The 17,504-nt window shown below is 43.3% G+C and overlaps 1 protein-coding gene across 2 annotated transcripts in view; it reads right to left on the bottom strand.

The window, feature by feature from the left end:
* The window catches only part of LOC129820068 (endonuclease/exonuclease/phosphatase family domain-containing protein 1-like), a 29,383-nt gene extending 12,369 nt beyond the window's left edge, over positions 1 to 17,014 (bottom strand). The window contains exons 1-2 of one of the 2 annotated variants that reach the window (XM_055876903.1): positions 15,744 to 17,014; positions 772 to 823 (exon numbers count right to left, since the gene is read on the bottom strand). In XM_055876903.1, the coding sequence (XP_055732878.1) occupies positions 772 to 823; positions 15,744 to 16,594 (903 nt within the window). In that variant the 5' untranslated portion in view covers positions 16,595 to 17,014. The remainder of the gene's footprint in view (positions 1 to 771; positions 824 to 15,743) is intronic. The other variant, XM_055876904.1, reaches the window with a different exon arrangement.
* Between the last annotated feature and the right edge of the window lie 490 nt (positions 17,015 to 17,504).

Raw genomic sequence — 17,504 nt, 5'->3', positions numbered from 1 at the left:
CCAAAGTAGAGCGCAGACATACATATAGAACCCCTAATGGGTTGAGGACATTACATAACATTCAGTAATAGAGAAGCAGGTTATTCTTCCAGGGCAGTGTCCCCTATCTCCTCACTCTCATAAAGAAGACACCCTTTCCCTCTCTCTACACGTAGCAACCACCGACTTATTTATAGCGGTGGAAGCACAGGAGACTGGCCTCACAAGTTCACTCTGAATATAAGCCTGGAAATAGAATATAGTTTACACCGAGGGAGCCAGAGAGAGAGAGAGAGCGAGAGGGGGCAGAGAGAGCGAGAGAGAGAGAGAGCGAGAGGGGCAGAGAGAGAGAGAGAGAGCGAGAGCGAGAGGGGCAGAGAGAGAGAGAGAGAGAGAGAGGGGGGCAGAGAGAGAGAGAGAGGGGGGGCAGAGAGAGAGAGAGAGAGAGAGAGGCAGAGAGAGAGAGAGAGAGAGAGAGAGAGAGGCAGAGAGAGAGAGAGAGAGAGAGAGAGAGAGAGAGAGAGGCAGAGAGAGAGAGAGAGGAGATAGAGGGGAAGAAAGAGAGCGAGAAAGAATTGTGCATAGTTGAGAAAGAACAGAAGGTTAAGTGGGTAAGCGAGAGAGAGAGAACAATGGAGGTTCTCTACATGTTTTTAATGACAAGAGCATCTCATAATTATCACGAACATAAAGATTCTGTACTGGTGGACTAAATCGGTACACAGAACTTTGCTCCCCAAATCAATAAGTGATTTGTTCTAGTAGGTGAAGAAAGGGATTGCTACACCGTACCTTGTCAAGGGCTTCCCGATCTACCAGGTCTTGGACTGCCAGTAACTTGATGCTGGAGAGAGAGAGAGATGGATGCATCAATAAAACAGAGATTCGTCTCTGTTATCGAAGCTGACTTTTGTGTTATTAGCCATATGATAGGGTAGTATATACACACCAGTTCTGGTAAGAGAGGAGAGGCCACTGCATTATTAACACAGAGGGCCTCCCTACACATTCAGGGTCCTCCTGATTCTACAACACATAACATGACTCAGTTTTTTCCCTGTGTCTTAAATGGAATACTATTGTCCCTGCATAGTGCACTATACACAGCGGCTCTCATCCAAAGTAGTGCACTAGAGAATAGGGTGCCATTTCGGATGCATACAACAGTTATTATGCAGAGAAAAGCAGAGAGGGAAGAGTAGACTTTGGACTTCAAGCCCAGGAGATTGTACATACAAACACATTGGTGCAGAGATGGGGTGGAACCTAATTTACGAGCCCATAAACATTCATCTGTTTACTTTCTAATTGTTTTTCCAGCCCACTAGTCAGCGTGATAAAAAAGAAAAAAGGCAAAGCATAAGCACTATTCTCTCTCCCGTCTTGGTCCTCCTTTCGCTCCATCCTGCTGCACACGCACACTGTTCTCAACTCTCCCTAACACACTCAGATCCACACAACTGCTGGCTATTAACTAAATGAGCAAACAAAATATTCCTCGTTGGTTCACTGACTCAGACTTGTTTTTAAATGAACCCCAGAGAAACCTAATTTGTTAATAGCATTTAAAAAAAGAAAAAGGTAACTTCAGAGGGCTTAGACTATGGACTACAGTTGTAACAGAAGAGGTAAAAACACTGGCCTATTTCACAGGTGGGATTACACACACTTCCACCTGTGTGGGTATGTCTCCTCACACATAACTGCACATCCTCGGTCACCATAGCAACCAAGTACAGTGTCTTATGATCCTCTGTCCACAGTATTGATCAAGGCTGATTAACTTTAATTAGATAATTAAATCTAAGGCAGTGAAAAATGAGACTTTTCTCCGGGCTAAAAAACATGTAGACTAGTGTATTTTATGCCTATTGTGATGAGGCTCTCTATGTGCTAGGTGATAACCCCCCCACCCACTAAAAAGCAGGCAGCTAAACGAGGTTGCTGTGGCCCACATGTATTCCATGAATGAATAAAACCTGTTGGTATAACAGTTATGCAGTCAGACACAATAAAGGTATGTGACATATGTAGGGGCTAGTAACGGCCCAAAATGAGTTGGCGCCGCTTAGCTGTGAATCCAGCAGAATCTATAACACCAAAACAAATGACAGGGTGGGCTGCTCTGCTGACACCGGCAAACTGGGATCAATAGAGAAACGGCCTTGTCTAGAATGCAGTCAATCTAATCGAGGCCTATGAAAAGGGGAGACACATACTGTTGGGTATGACGTCCATCTAGCCTGGAGGAAATTGTCACCCAAAAAAATCCAGGAGGAGGGCCTCACCCAATGAACACCGTGAATAGGTGCACTCACCGGGGATATTTTTTTTATTTCACCTTTATATAACCAGGTAGGCCAGTTGAGAATAAGTGCCAATAAAATAAGCTATTGAGCGAACAGTAGCCTATTGGGAGTTGAGGATTTTGATAGCCTAAAGAAAAAGAGACAGGTTTGAGTTTTCTTGGTCTCTTTGTTTTTCTAGCGATTGTATTGTGAAATATTGTGATAGGCTTATTTAAGATGCTTTCACTGACAGCCGCAAATCAACAAGTCAGCCATTTGAAACACTGCCCAAATTGCACACTACCCGACTAGATTATTCCCTGGCCTTGTGATTTTCATACAATCTATAGCCTTTTTTAAAGAAGCTAATGATCCTCTGTGGCCTACATCCTGCTCTCTGTTGGTGTTTTTAGTCTAGACAGGAGTAATTTGATAGTTTTGGTCAATTCAATTTACTTCAGATGAAGCTGCATAAAACAGCTGCCTGTTAGGCTAGTAGGTTTACAAGGCCGAGTTCAAATGGCGACATCAAATTCAAAGCAATCGGCTCACGGCCTAAACAACTGACAGATGATTCTGAAATTCTAGAGTAAAATAATTTCTATAGAACAAACTTCACGTCAGGATAGGCAACCAAAATGAATAATTCATGTTTGTGTGTTATATTAAACAGAGGGAGTAAAATGTAGGCAAGCAAACATTTCAGAACTAGTCAAATAAGACATGGGAGAGAAGACACATTTTGGCAAAGAGATTTATTTATAGACTAATACAGTTGAAACAAATAGCCAAACCGAAAACTGCAGACATTACTAGTGCCTCCCCCGCGATCAAACCGCCATAAAAATATTAAATGAAACGCAGCCTAAGGTGATCATTGACAGCTGCCTTGAAAGACAAAAGAAAAAAATGCTTTCTGCTACTAAGATCAGTGAAATGTAGGCTAAACTGACAGAGCGAAGAGCAGAAATCTCAACTAGCAAGCAAGTCGCTTTCGGCACAACACCGACAAACAAACTGTCTGGCACCGTCTCTGCTTCTGCTTTGTGAAAAATGTGAGACATGCGTGCTGGCAACTTCTGTCCGAGCGATGCGCCGCATTGTCCTCAAGTAATCCTTTCAACACGCTAAACAACCGTTGCATTTTAATTGTGATTGTAATGATTTTAGTCTACTTTTTTGGGGCCTACTTCTCCATTTGTTGGTCTTGAGCCAGGGTATGGTGACCTGGGGTCTAGTACATGAATATGTATCAGCAGACAGGACACCTAGATTGATTCTAATTCCAGCATACAGCTCAGTCACCGTGGATGTGAATGGAGAATGGACTGGTGACCTTGGGAATAGCAGGATCAGTGCCCTGCCACCCTCTACTCTCAACGCGTCTCAGTAGGTCAGTGGTTATTACAGGACATTAGGCAACACTGCTGCTGAGTCTGTTCGGACTTTGACCCTTTATGCCACGCCGCATAAGAGCATCTGCTAATATAAATGGAAACAATGCACAAGTCAACGTTAGCCTCCTGGTCTGCTCTGCGCGGGAATGATTAGCTGGAGGAGGTTCACTGGAGCACCTCGTCCATAAAAATAGGTAATGAAATGAAGAACATAAAAAGACAGACGAGACTAAACTGATAACAGACAAGAGTCCACCCGGAGATGAGACTATTTCACAGTGGTATATAGACTGATAGTAAACGGAGACAAATTATTACAATGTACAACGGACCCACTTGCAAAAAGGAACACTCCAAATCCAGCAGTTCAGAAGCATTTATTTTATCCTACAAACACAGATGCTTTTGTTGCCATCTTCAAAATGGTTTGATGCGTTTGTTTACCCACCACACTAGTTTTCCACCCTACCCTAACACATTAATTCTTTCATAATAGATTGTGAGAGATAAATGTGGTCTCTTATCAAAACAGGAACTGTGGAATCAGTGATTGTGGTCTGGAGCCCGAGCTCTGTAGGAGGGTGACGACACCCCTTCCCCACTGTAGGTGTGATCTCCCAATCAGAGGCTCCACTGCCTCCCTTGCACTGACCACAGGTGACCTGGCCGCAGTGCAGAGAAAGGGCCTGATGTGACCATGACCATACAGGAGAGTGTGTGTGTGAGACAGGATAGCCTGTTCAAACTCCTCAAATCCTCCTCACAGCTCGACAGGATGGGCAGGTTAACAAACGAAGGCAAGCACTGAAAAAAAAAAAAAAATGAATGACAGAAAAAAAAGCTCTACTGCAAATGTACAAAGTGAGAGACCGCGAGCACACACACACACACACACACACACACGTAAAAGGATGGAGGGGGCTTGCAGCAAAGGTCATACAAAGATCCACACTGCCGCAGAGAAACAGAGAGATAGCAGAGCCACACTATATGTGACTCAGAGAAACTGTAATCCCTCAATGTCATCATTACAATGAAGAAAATCAATGTCAGGAAGACACTTGATGATTTACCAGGTGAGGAAAACTACACATACACACTGAATACACAATGAAGGAAACAGAGAGTCTGGACTTATAAGTCTGATAAGACATACTTTAATTGTGTAAACTAAAAGTAATGAGCACAAGGTGACCTTGGACTAATCCTGTCTCAGAGGGTACTGTACTAGATAGTGGTGTATGAGTGCAGGCTGGTTTGTGAGATGTGTATCAGTGTAGATTGGTTTTGGATCAATTGAGAACCAGTTTAGTGTGTTCCAGTGTAAATGGCTAACTGGTTACAGTTAGAGGGACTGGCACTGACGGAAGCAGTGTTTTCTGGGTAATGCATCTCACTCACGGTCTGTCCTTCTGTCGGTCACAAACTGCTGTCCTAATGGAATTTTCCACATGAGCGCCTTCTCCCTCTGTGCTCTTAACACTCAGCGTCAGCCACACACACAGAGCACAACTTTCCCAACAACACACATGACCTCAGCATCAATCCCGAGTCACTCTCACACACACACACACACAATACGCTGACAGGGCTGAGAGAGAAACTGTGCCTCTCTGATAGCTCCGGATTTCATTGGGATACACAGAGTCTGGACTCTGTACCATAGTAGCAGAGTCCAGGACATAGTCACAATGTCTGTTCTGGCAGTCAGTCTGCTCCATTCTGACAGTTCTGTGAGTCGGGGGAACAGACCTGCTGCTGCGGGTGAGATGTAGATGAGAACTTCCCATCATGCACTAGGACAGAGATTAACATGGTTAGTGGCAGGTAGGCAGCGCCAACACCACCCACCCCCCGGGCGCTGAACACCCGCCTCACTGCTTGGAATTCAGACCTGCTGGGTCAGGACTGAGGTGTGGGTTGGGGAGGTAAAATCTCAACCACTGCAGCTGGCTGGAAGTTGTAAATGTTCTCTCTCTCACACACACACACACACACACACACACACACACACACACCTGGAAAAGCTGGACAGCTAGATTGGTAGAGAGAGAAATGCGAGTGTTGTGACGGTTAACAAAGGAGCTTCAGTAGGTGAGATCTATACTAGCCATGTCATTCAGGCATGCACACATTTACCAACATCATACCCTTATCGTCTGGGTTAAGGGCATGTCAGCTAGAACAGGCCTGCTAAATGGGCTCGTACCATTTACCAACATCATACCCTTATCGTCTGGGTTAAGGGCATGTCAGCTAGAACAGGCCTGCTAAATGGGCTCGTACCATTTGATTTCAATCACTTGACAGAATCCCTTTTGTTTTAAACAAAACTTGCCATACATATTTGCCCATGGGAGAAGATCAGAAAATGACTTTTTGGACCTGAATGCCAAAGCAATTAGGATATAGAAGTCTTAAAAGTTTACCAATTTTCCATTACCCACCCTACCACGAGACCTCCATGTCTTCATCACTGGAAAATATAAAAGGTTGAGAATGATATCATTTAAAACGCTTATCAAACTATTCTATAATTTCTTGAGAGAAAATACATTTTTGAACTTTTAACGTAAATGATCTAAAAGCGCGTAAACTCTGCATATGTTGTAGCTTAGACCCTATTTTACATCGAGGTGTTTGTTGTTCCCGCCATCGGCTGAGACACAGCATGCTTGAATACAGGGTGAGTGTCATGTTTTGGCTGTACTAAAATGAGAAAGTTGATATTTTAACTTTCAAAATGGTGGCAAAAAGACAGTTGGAGAACCACACAGAGAATGTTAACTTGAATGGGAATATCAGTTGCTTTAAATACCGTCAATCTTCCATAGGAAATCTACTGAAATAGAAAGACAGATATTCACATTTAAGTTGACATTTGACGGTGGGTGGTCCGGCATCTTTGTGATAGTAATTAGAAGTGTGCATTTTTATTCAATAAACATTTCAATGGTCATGTCCATTCTATGAATTATATTTCTATGATTGAAATGACACCCACCCTGTATTTAAGAGCATGCTGTGTCTTAACCGATGGCGGGAACAACAAACACCTCAGATTATGTAAAATAGGGTCTAAGCTACAACATACGCAAAATTGAAACAGATAGATAATTACCGTTAAAAGCAGTGGGAGGCTCCTCAGAGGAGGAAGGGGAGGACCATCCTCAGTGAATTTCATACAAATATGAATATTTAAGCATTAAAAAGTTATCCTTTATAGATAAAACTATACTAAATATAATCACGTCACCAAATAATTGATTAAAACACACTATTATGCAATGAAGGTTGACAGTAGCCTCAACAGCACTCTGTAGGGTAGCACCATGGTGTAGCCGGAGGACAGCTAGCTTCCGTCTTCCTCTGGGTACATTGATTACAATACAAAACCTAGGAGGCTCACGGTTCTCACCCCCTTCCATAGATGTGTGGTCACCACCTGCAGAATCACTCCTTTTTTGGGGGTGTCTTGCTAATTGCCTATAAATTCCACCTTTTGTCTATTCCATTTGCACAACAGCATGTGAAATTTATTGTCAATCAGTGTTGCTTCCTAAGTGGACAGTTTGATTTCATAGAAGTGTGATTGACTTGGAGTTACATTGTGTTGTTTAAGTGTTCCCTTTATTTTTTTGAGCAGTGTATATGGAAAGTTGTTCAATTCAAAAAGGGGTGCAGTCAAAAAGTGCTTAAAAATCAAATGGAATGACCCAATACAGAACATTCTTCTACAACATTAGAAGCGAGAAAACCCAGTTGATCTGTAATACCGGTAATCTGTTTAGGATTCGAGAAGATATTGTCCAGAGATTGTGTGGTGAATGGAATCATTGGATGATTGCATTACGAAATTGATCGATTGACCTTAGAACAGCTAACTAGCTACGCTGATCTGATTTTCCTTTATCAGATCCATACAGATAAACACAGAACACATTGTTTCTGTTATCGGGTCAGTCTGGTCAAATGAATTTAGATAGAACCCTGACAGTATTTCTAATGGCAAACCTCATTAATGATGAAGATTAGAACACATTACAACAGGTCTCTAATCCACACCCGTCCTGAGTGTGTCAGATATGTCTTGGGGTGGGGGAGTTCGTTTTTTTTATAGGGAAAACAAGAGTGGTTTACTCAGTAGATCAAGTCAGTTCAGACCCATTTAAACCGTGGAAGCCCTTTTCCACTAACCCTGTAGCGGTTGACCTGGGGTGAGAGAATGTGTTTAGGGTGGCAGGTGGGTTGCTTTTCGCTAGCGCTGCACGTCCACGGTTAACCGGCGGTTTCTCAACAGTTTTGACTGATTTACATCCAAATCTTATTTCCACAGTACAGTAGGTTTTACACAACACTGAACAAGACAAAATCCCGTAGTAACCTTACTCCCTGCTAGCTAGTCAGCCTTCCCTGGTCACTTAGCATCGGTCTATGTTAAGGTGACCAGATTTCTGAAAGGAAAACCGGGGAAATTTCCAGTTCGGTGGTCAATATATAATTAAAATAGCCAATGTTATATTAACTATGAAATTCCGGTTTCATGTATTTAGTCTAACAGGCACACTGTGATAGAGAAAACAACTATATTACAGAAACACTACAGACAAGACAGAACTGTCCAATCTGAACAGCCATTCAGTGGTCCTGGTAGTCTGGGTAGAATAAGAGCAGAAGAGAACATGAAAAAAATTGAAAAAACAGACAATAGTATATGTGAAATACTTAACATAAAGAAATAAGATGCTGATGAGATTGGTAACTACATAATATAGTTATACCAACCTAATCTGTATATTTCTCAGAAGAATGTATCTTATTCAGTCTTTGGCCAGCTTCTCCATGAACTCCTGGCAGGGGAGGTTGAAGTTGGTCTTCACAATAAGCATGGCCTTGATGGTAGGAACAGTGAACCTATTTCTTGCTGCTGTCCATATATCACTCATTTGGGAGAACACTCTCTCGACTGGTGCATTACTTCCAGGTAAGCACATGACAACAGATGCTAATCTAGCCAGGTTAGTGTGTGGGATGTCGTTCTCTTTGAAGTGGGTAACCACCGTGCTCCATCTCTGACTAAGCGGTGTCTCCGATGTTTTCCATTCTTCAAGTGATCCCCCTTTAGGAACTCTTGCAGGCCAGTAACCTCGTCAAACAATGCATCCTCATTGATGGTCACATGGGGGCATTTTTCCTGCAGTGTGGCTGCTACCTTCTGGATCTCTTCACGCAGAGGTTGCCTTTTTAAAAGGAGACAATGTAAATATTTTAGATTATCTGTGTGCTTTCCCATGCTTGCAAGTAGTTCAGAGCCATAGTGAAGAATGATTGTGATGTTTTGAGAAAGCTCTCTTTAGACATGGCTCCATTTTGCTCTAGCTCTCTCAGAAGTCCTCTGACCAAAACTGGAATGATGTTGTCATCACGTCTTGCAGTGAATTTTGCCTCAACGTTCCTCAGAATAGCAGCTGACTCCACAGCACAGTGGTCCTGGCCTCCAAGCATCTTGATCGTGTCACTGAATACGGTCAAGTTTCCATGGACAAAGTCCAGCCAAAGTTCAGTCAGTGGATCTTCGAACATTGTGCGCAGGACAACAGGGCATTTGTCTTCAGAAATAAAAAAGGATTTCAGTGGCACATACCTTTTCAGCACTCTTTCTAGAGCAGGGAGCATGGACAGCCAGCAAACATTGCTGTGTCCTAAAATGGTATGGTACTCCTGGCCAACAAACTCACAAAAGCTCTTCAGTCTTTCTACTCTGACGGTGAAAATATCTTTGTGAGCAGGTACTCAACATCATATCCAAAGCTGTTCTGGCCGTGTTATGAATGATGTGGGCAGGACAACCTAAGCCAATCACCTCCCACTGCAGAGCATATTTAACTTTGGTATGGACATTGACCCTCCCCAGCCTATTCAGTCCTCCAAAGTTGGTATTTGTTGTCGGCAGAGAATGTTTTCCAGGTTACATTTTTTGGATGACCACCAGGACCTCAGCTGCAATTTCCTCTGCTGTTTCTCCATTCAATTCAACAAAATCAAGCAGTTTTGTTTCCATAGATGTGCTGCCATCATATATCTTACATATCTGACTAGTATTGGCAGCAGCTTTACATGTCCATGATTGGACGCATCAATGGACAGGGACACAAATTCAACCTGGTCTAGGTCCGGTGTTACCAAAGTAGTTGCCCATGGTGCTAACACGTTACTCACTGTGGCGTCACATTTTGTCCTAGCACATGGAAGGTTTATGAGCCGAAGTTTACGTGTCAGTTGTGCTGTGCAGCCCAGAGATCTGTAACTATGATTGTGTCACATAGTGTGGTATGCAAAGACACCCTCCTGCACAGCTAAACCATATTCTTCTTGGGAAGGCTCTACCTTCTTGAAGAACGTGGTGACAGAGGGCATACCAACACGGCCAATCAGAGAGGCTTTATGCTTTTTCATCTGCTGATGTTCTACCACTGCCGTTCTTCTCCGGCTGCCAATTGAAAGAGGAATTACAAAGGGTGCAGTGAACCATTCTATCGTCTTGACCTGAGCGTATAAATGGAAATTCTCTCATCATGTTTATCATTAAAAGTGCATTTCCATTTCTTGGAAAGAGTCATTGTATCTCCTCTGTCTGCTCTTCTTCACTCTCCTTGTGCCACTCTTAATTACTCTTAACTTTTTCTTCTCCTCCAATCTTTCTCCTCCTCTTTTCTTCACTCGTCTTCCTTCCTTCTCTTCACCTTTCCACCTCACTCTTCTACACTCTCCTTGCTTCACTCTTTTTACTCCCTTACTTTTTCCTTCTCCCTTCTCTCCAATCTGTATTAATAAACAGCTTACTATTAGATAAAATACTTTGGTTAACAGATTCCCATTGCTTGTCTCATTTTTGTATTTTTTCTCAAAAAAATTATTTGGAATAATAAATTGGCAGGCTCTGTAACCATATCTGTATCTTTCCTCTGTCTCTCACTTTTCTTCCTATCCAGTCTTCCTCCTCTCCACTACTAATGTTATCCATGAACATTTCTTACTATATTTTCACACTACTTATTATAATGCCATATAACTTAGCTAGCTAACTTAGTCTACATAGCTAACGTTAGCTAGCATAACCTATTTAAAACCTTAGAGCAGATCACCTATCTATATAATAAATTGTGACAACATCACTAGCTAGTATCTCAAACTGGCTTGAAAATAAGTTTCTGGTGATGTTGTGGATTCACTTGATACTTGCTAGCTTCTGGCCGAGTTTTCCACAGCAGTTCTTGCTAAAACTATCGCGAGCAAGTAGTTAGTAGAAGAAGAGTGAATGAAGCTGCTATAGCGAGCAGCCCCCTCTGTTGGCCTAAACAAGCACAACGTGTTTGAGACGTCAACCGCTAGGCTCTGCTGCCCGGTCTTTCTTGCCATGGAAAATATTTCACTTTGAGGTCTGTTTTTAATGCACAGTTAAAAACGAGGACATTTCCGGGGACAGCTCCAGCCGGGGACAGGCCACCTAAAACGGGGACGTCTGGTCACCCTAGTCTATGTCCCTGAAGTTGCCGCTCATGAAAGCCAAGGTTAAACAATTGCACAATAGATATCGCGTAGCATGGCACACTACTGATCTTGCAAAACCGACATTAGAATGTGGCCTACCGTTCCCTTTCCTACCGTTCACGGACAACATAACCTCTCTGTGTACTATCCCTGGAGTCATTTGTTTTTCCTTCCAGAGATATTAGTCAACTGTGTGTCAGGAGGTCTAGTCTACACATTCCCTGTACTGTTGATCTGTTATAACCAAACTCCCTGCTCGCCAAGAGTAACTTCCCTCTCGCAGCTAGCTAGTCAGCGTGGTGAGACCGCTTCCTTGTTCCCTTAGCCTCTGTCGACATCTTAGCTAGGGGATGGGAGTGGCAGTAGGGAGACCAACAGCTCAACTGACTCATTACAAATAACTGGAGGGGGGGTTCCTTTCTCCCCAAGACTGCATCAGGCTGGCGGGACTGGTAGCCAATTGTCTGTCAGTCTAACCTTTGATTCCGTGTGGTGCAGAGCGGAGTTCATTGAACTCCAGTAACTCGCTCCCTGTGCTAGCTGGAGGCAGGCCAAGACAACACGCCCCAGCTTGTACTGTAAACTCAAGTATGTGATAGCCTGTGATATTTTGCTCCACAGCTGAGCGCTAAGCAAACAGACAACACCCCTCCCCTTCTCCCATTCCCCTCTTATCCCTCTCCCTCCACCTTCCTCCCGCCCTGTGCCTCAATGTCCCCAGCCAGAACACTTACCTATAGGTCTGACAGAACACAGGAAGAGGGAGGGACAGCCAGGGGAAGTATCACCGCATTAGAAAGAACTTTCACATACAAACCAGTACAGAGGAAGAAGTACCTGGGGTCAAAGTACTGTGCTAAAGGTGGTCAATCATTGGAAAGGGCTTTGTTTTCTCTGATTGCTGTGCCTGTAGGACTTTTCCATGCATGTGTGTGTGTGTGTGTGTATATATATACACACACACACGTTTAACTATACTTGTGGGGACCAGAAGTCCTTACAAGAATAGTAATCAAACTAATTTGAGTGGGGAAATTTTGCAGGTCCCCACAAGGAAAACTGCTATTTTTAGGCTTAGGGGTTATGTTATGAATTAGGGATAAATTTAAGGGTTTGGGGTTAAGGTCACAGAAAAAAAAGATTTAATGGGAACCAATCGTCTCCCCACAAGGTGAATAAAACACAACTGTGTGTGTGCGTGTGAGAGAGACTGTACTGTTTGAGACTAGGGTGGGGCAGCATTTTATTTGGTGTTCTTTCTTGCATTAAGTGACAGACACGAGGATCATGTGCTGTATGCATGATGACAGTACTCTTGTGAGACTGGATTTGGGACTGCGTGGAAGATTTGACTCTAGGTGCCAAAATTACCATAACATGTTTGACTGTCGGAAGTAGTTTCAGTAGCGGCAACCCGCCCACAAGGGGCGGCGCACCACCTGTGATTGTTTTTTTTATACCAATTGTAAACATCTTTTATTTTAAAAAAAAATAGATACACTGAGGAATTATTTATTTGACAGACCAGGAGAAAGCTATTATCCCTTATTGATGTCACTTGTTAAATCCACTTTAATTTGTGTAGATGAAGGGCAGGAGACAGGTTAAAGAAGGATTTTTAAACCTTGAGACAATTGAGACATGGATTGTGTATGTGTGCCATTCAGAGGGTGAATGGGCAAGACAAAATATTTAAGTGCCTTTGAAGGGGGTATTGTAGTAGGTGCCAGGCGCACTAGTTTGTATCAAGAACTGCAAAGCTGCTGGGTTTTCACACTCAACAGCTTCCCGTGTGTATCAAGAATGGCCCACCACCCAAAGGACATCCAGACAAATTGATACAACTGTGGTTAGCATTGGAGTCAACACGGGCCAGCATCCATGTGGAATGCTTTCAATAGAGTCCATGCCCTGAAGAATTGAGGCTGTTCTGAGGGCAAAAGGGGGGGTGCAACTCAACATTAGGAAAATGTTCTTAATGTTGTGTACACTCAGTGTAGCTAGCTGGTAGCTTACTAGCTAGTTAGACTTGAAATTGGCATGGGAGCATCCTAATCTAATATCTGACTAACTTGGGAATTTGGAGTTATTTCAGAATGAAAGTTAACTGGCTAGCACATCATGCTTTGTAACATGTTAGCTAGCTATCCCCAGTTAGAGCATGTGTTTTCACTTATTGCATCTGCATGCGTATTGCTTTCTCCTTGGTGCACTCGTTCGTAAACTGGTTGTTCGTTCATAATAGTATAATCTAATCTGTTCAAAACAGTGTCAGCATGTGCTGCAATGGTCATTTGGTTTGACATGAAAGTGAAATAGGTTATTATATGGTGTTGTTCAAATACACAGATCACTTTATACACACACATCTTCTCAAAGAAACTAGCAGTAGTTTGAAAACTTGGCATCATATTTCTGTCATGCTGCTTTGTTAACACTGCAACCACCTCGCACCGCGGGTATTCAGCCAATCAGAAGCCGCCACTGCGTTTCAGTCTTAACACCAGGGATAGTTTCAGTCTGTCACACGCAGTGTGTTTGTGTCCTGACACCACCAGGCGGAATGTGTCCCCCTCTCAATGAGGAGGCCCAGAAAGACAGACTCACTGCTGCATCACACTGTCCTGATCTGGGGATTATATAAGACAACCCATTGAACTATATTGAACAAAAATATAAATGCAACATTTTCATTGATTTTACTGTATTACAGTTCATGTGAGGAAATCAGTCCATTGAAATAAATTAATGAGGCCCTAATCTATGGATTTCACATGACTGGGAATACAGATATGTATCTGTCAATCACAGATTCCTTTCATAATTTTATAATAAATTTTTTTTTAAAGGGGGCCTCAGGATCTCAGTATTTTTGTGCATTCAAATTGGCTTCGATAAAATGCAATTGTGTTCATTGTCCATAGCTTATGCCTGCCGATACCATAACCCCGCTGCCACCATGGGGCACTCCATTCACATCAGCAAACCGCTCGCCCACATGACACCATTTATTTATTTATTTTTATTTCACCTTTATTTAACCAGGTAGGCAAATTGAGAACACGTTCTCATTTACAATTGCGACCTGACCATACACGTGGCCCGCATGGGGGGGAGGTTGGATGTACTGCCCAATTCTCTAAAAAGACGTTGGAGGCGGCTTATGGTAGAGAAATTTACATTAAACTATCTGGCAACAGCTCTGGTGGACATTCCCGCAGTCAGCAGGCAAATGTCATGCTCCCTCAACTTGACACATCTGTGGCATTGTGTTGTGTGACAAAACCGATAATTTTAGAGTGGTCTTTTACTGTCCCCAGCACAAGGTGAACATGTGTAATGATCATGCTGTTTAATCAGCTTCTTGATATGCCACACCTGTCAGGTGGATGGATTATCTTGGCAAAGAAGAAATGCTCACTAACATGGATGTAAACAAATTTGTGCACAAAATTTTACAGATAATATTTTTGTACATATGGAACATCTGATCTTTTATTACAGTTCATGAAACATGGGACCAACACTTTATATGTTGCGTTAATATTTGTGTTCAGTGTAAAACACACACAGTGCTAAGGCACTGAGTCGACTGGGGAAGTCACACCCACAGAGGGAGAGAGTGTGAGTTCATGAATGTCTCTGTGAGTAGCCTTGGAGACAATCAAAGCCACCGAAGACCAAACACTCAACGACTCATCGTCTCTGATAGATAAAGCTGAACACAGTGGTGAGGGTCTGGCTTTCTAACAAGACTACTGATCAGACAGCTCTATCCCTTAACACAGTTTACCTGGTCTGTGATAGGTGTTCACCTGGCAGTACCTCATTTAGGAACCACCCTGAGAGTCCAGACAGGCTACATTAGTTGATCCAACAGTGTGATTGTTCTCTACCACCTGCAGAGGTGTTTTCCCCCAGGGACACAAAACAAGTGACAAGCACTTCCCTTATCTAACAAATCTATTTGGATTACAGGTGTTATGTTATGGCCATGTTTCACATGTACACTGTTTTTAGCACAGATGGAACATCCAGTCACCCAAGTCAGACTTCTCTCTGCTACCGCAGGGCAAGCGGTACCGGCGGGCCAAGTCTAGGTCCAAAAGGCTCCTACCACCAAGCCACAAGACTGCTCCACAATGAATCAAATGGCCACTCGGACTGGTTACATTGACACCCACCCCACAACACGTTTTTACACTGATGCTACGTTTTGTTAATTATCTATGCACAGTCACTTTACCCCTACCTACATGTACAAATTACCTTAACTAACATAGCCTCGTTACTGTTATTTTGTGTTCATTTTATTTAGTCAATATTTTCTTAACTATTTCTTGAACTGCATTTTGGTTAAGGGCATAAACATTTCACAGTAAGGTACACACACCTGTTGTATTCGGTGGAAGTGACAAATTAAATGTGATTTGATCACCATACATTGGCATATAATCTACAATGTCTAATGGACAATTAACGTCTATAACATTGACCGTTTGTCAGTAGTGTACAGATCAATACTTACTCGTTTTCAAGCAATGTCATACACACGACCTCTTTGACGCCCGGGTTGTTGGCCTTTTCACAAGAGCAGTTCTGGAGGTTCCAGGTTGCCACCCTGACCACCGCTTTCCCGTCCCGCATCCCCGACGGAGGCTCCACGTTGGGCCGCACAGACATAATCCGAGTCGGCCCCCCGGGTGGAAGCTCCATGTCTTCACTCCGGAGACTGAATGATGTGGGGCTCGGGTGAGACTTGGTAGTGTATGCCAACCCCCCGTTAGTATTGGTGGAAGGTGTTCTGGAACGCTCTACGAACACTTGAAAGCGAATTTTGTCCAATAGAGAGGAGTTTATGTGATTGACCCTCACCAAGTCTTCGATGCTTTTAAACGGACCATTTCCCATCCGGTATTCTACTATGTTCTTCGCTATTTTATCCGTGATGCCACGGATGCTCATGAGCTGCGCCGGTGTGGCGGTGTTGATGTTCATACCTGTGCATGACAGGTGGGGCTCGAAGTCTTTACGCAGAGACGACGGCGAGTGTTGGGACGAACCCGTCCTGCTCGAGACGCATATTTCCAGTCTGATAATCTCCAGTTTGCCGGCACCGATTCCGCTCACGAGAGCCAAGTCCTCTACCTTTTTAAACCCCGCAATGCAGTTCCGGTACTCCACGATATTCTGCGCTACCGTGCGGTTCACTCCTGGTAGAGTCATCAGCTCCTCCTCGGTGGCCGTGTTGATATTCAACCGCTCTTGGTTCACGAGGATGTGGCTGAAGTTGCACGCGGCGCTAAACTTGCGCTTGCTGTTGCTGAAATCCGTCGGGTCTTTGGGGATCGAGCGGTGGCACCCCAAATTCCCTCCCATGACTGCGGCTTAGTTGGCTGGTCAATGCACCGGGGCTTGGAACAGTCTAGACCACGGGTAGACCGGACAGAGCGGCGAAGGCAGTAGCAGGCGCGCAACGTGTAAAAGTAGCCTACAGTGTGATTGATCGACTCCTGCTCAGACATGCAAGACCGTTGTAGATGTGACAGTTCTACTAATTTACAGACATATGAGTCGTAGTATGTTGTACCGTGTGTTTGTTTTTTTGTGAGTAAAATAGATAGAAAATACGCACAAAACAGCAGGTCCAATTCTTTAGTCGTTTAGCTGTTTCTCTCACTCCATTTTTATCATGAAGCCTACTGGTGTTAGGTCCTTGCTGAATATTCAGGTGCCGTCCACACAGGTCAGCTTGCCTAGAGGAACTGGCCGGTGGCGTGGTGGTGCTGCAGCAGTGTTCGCGTTAAACGCCAGCTGGTCTCGTCATCACACCAGGGGGGCGTGGCTCTAACCTTTTTTCAGTCCACATGTTCTACTGTGTCCTTGAAGAGGACTTCAGATCTGATGCATTTTCTATTAAAACTCCTGATCTATTGGTTTATGTTTGACACGTCTGAAACAGGTCAGAAGGTTACACAAGTGGTACACAGGATTTCTTTTCATTGAGTTGGTGAAAAAACACAAACACCGTAGCAACTCACATGTAGGTGCTCTTTATGAAAAGGAGAAGTGTGCATGATGATGATGATGATGATGATGATGATGAGATTGATCTTTTCTCTTCTACAAAATAAGCTATTATTAAAACTAAAGTTGAGATGTAAGATGTAATAGATGACTATAATAATTTAAAACAATATGTGTAATATCATTTTTTTTCAACAAATAATATTCAAACGTGTCTCCATGCTGGTCACAGAAGCCCCTATGTGTTCTCAGTTTTGCATTT

This window comes from Salvelinus fontinalis, chromosome 22 (genome assembly GCF_029448725.1).
Source record: "Salvelinus fontinalis isolate EN_2023a chromosome 22, ASM2944872v1, whole genome shotgun sequence".
In the NCBI taxonomy this organism is placed as follows: Eukaryota; Metazoa; Chordata; class Actinopteri; order Salmoniformes; family Salmonidae; genus Salvelinus; species Salvelinus fontinalis.
The sequence above is the reverse complement of the archived record's forward strand: the minus strand, read 5'-3'. Positions and strand labels throughout refer to the sequence as shown.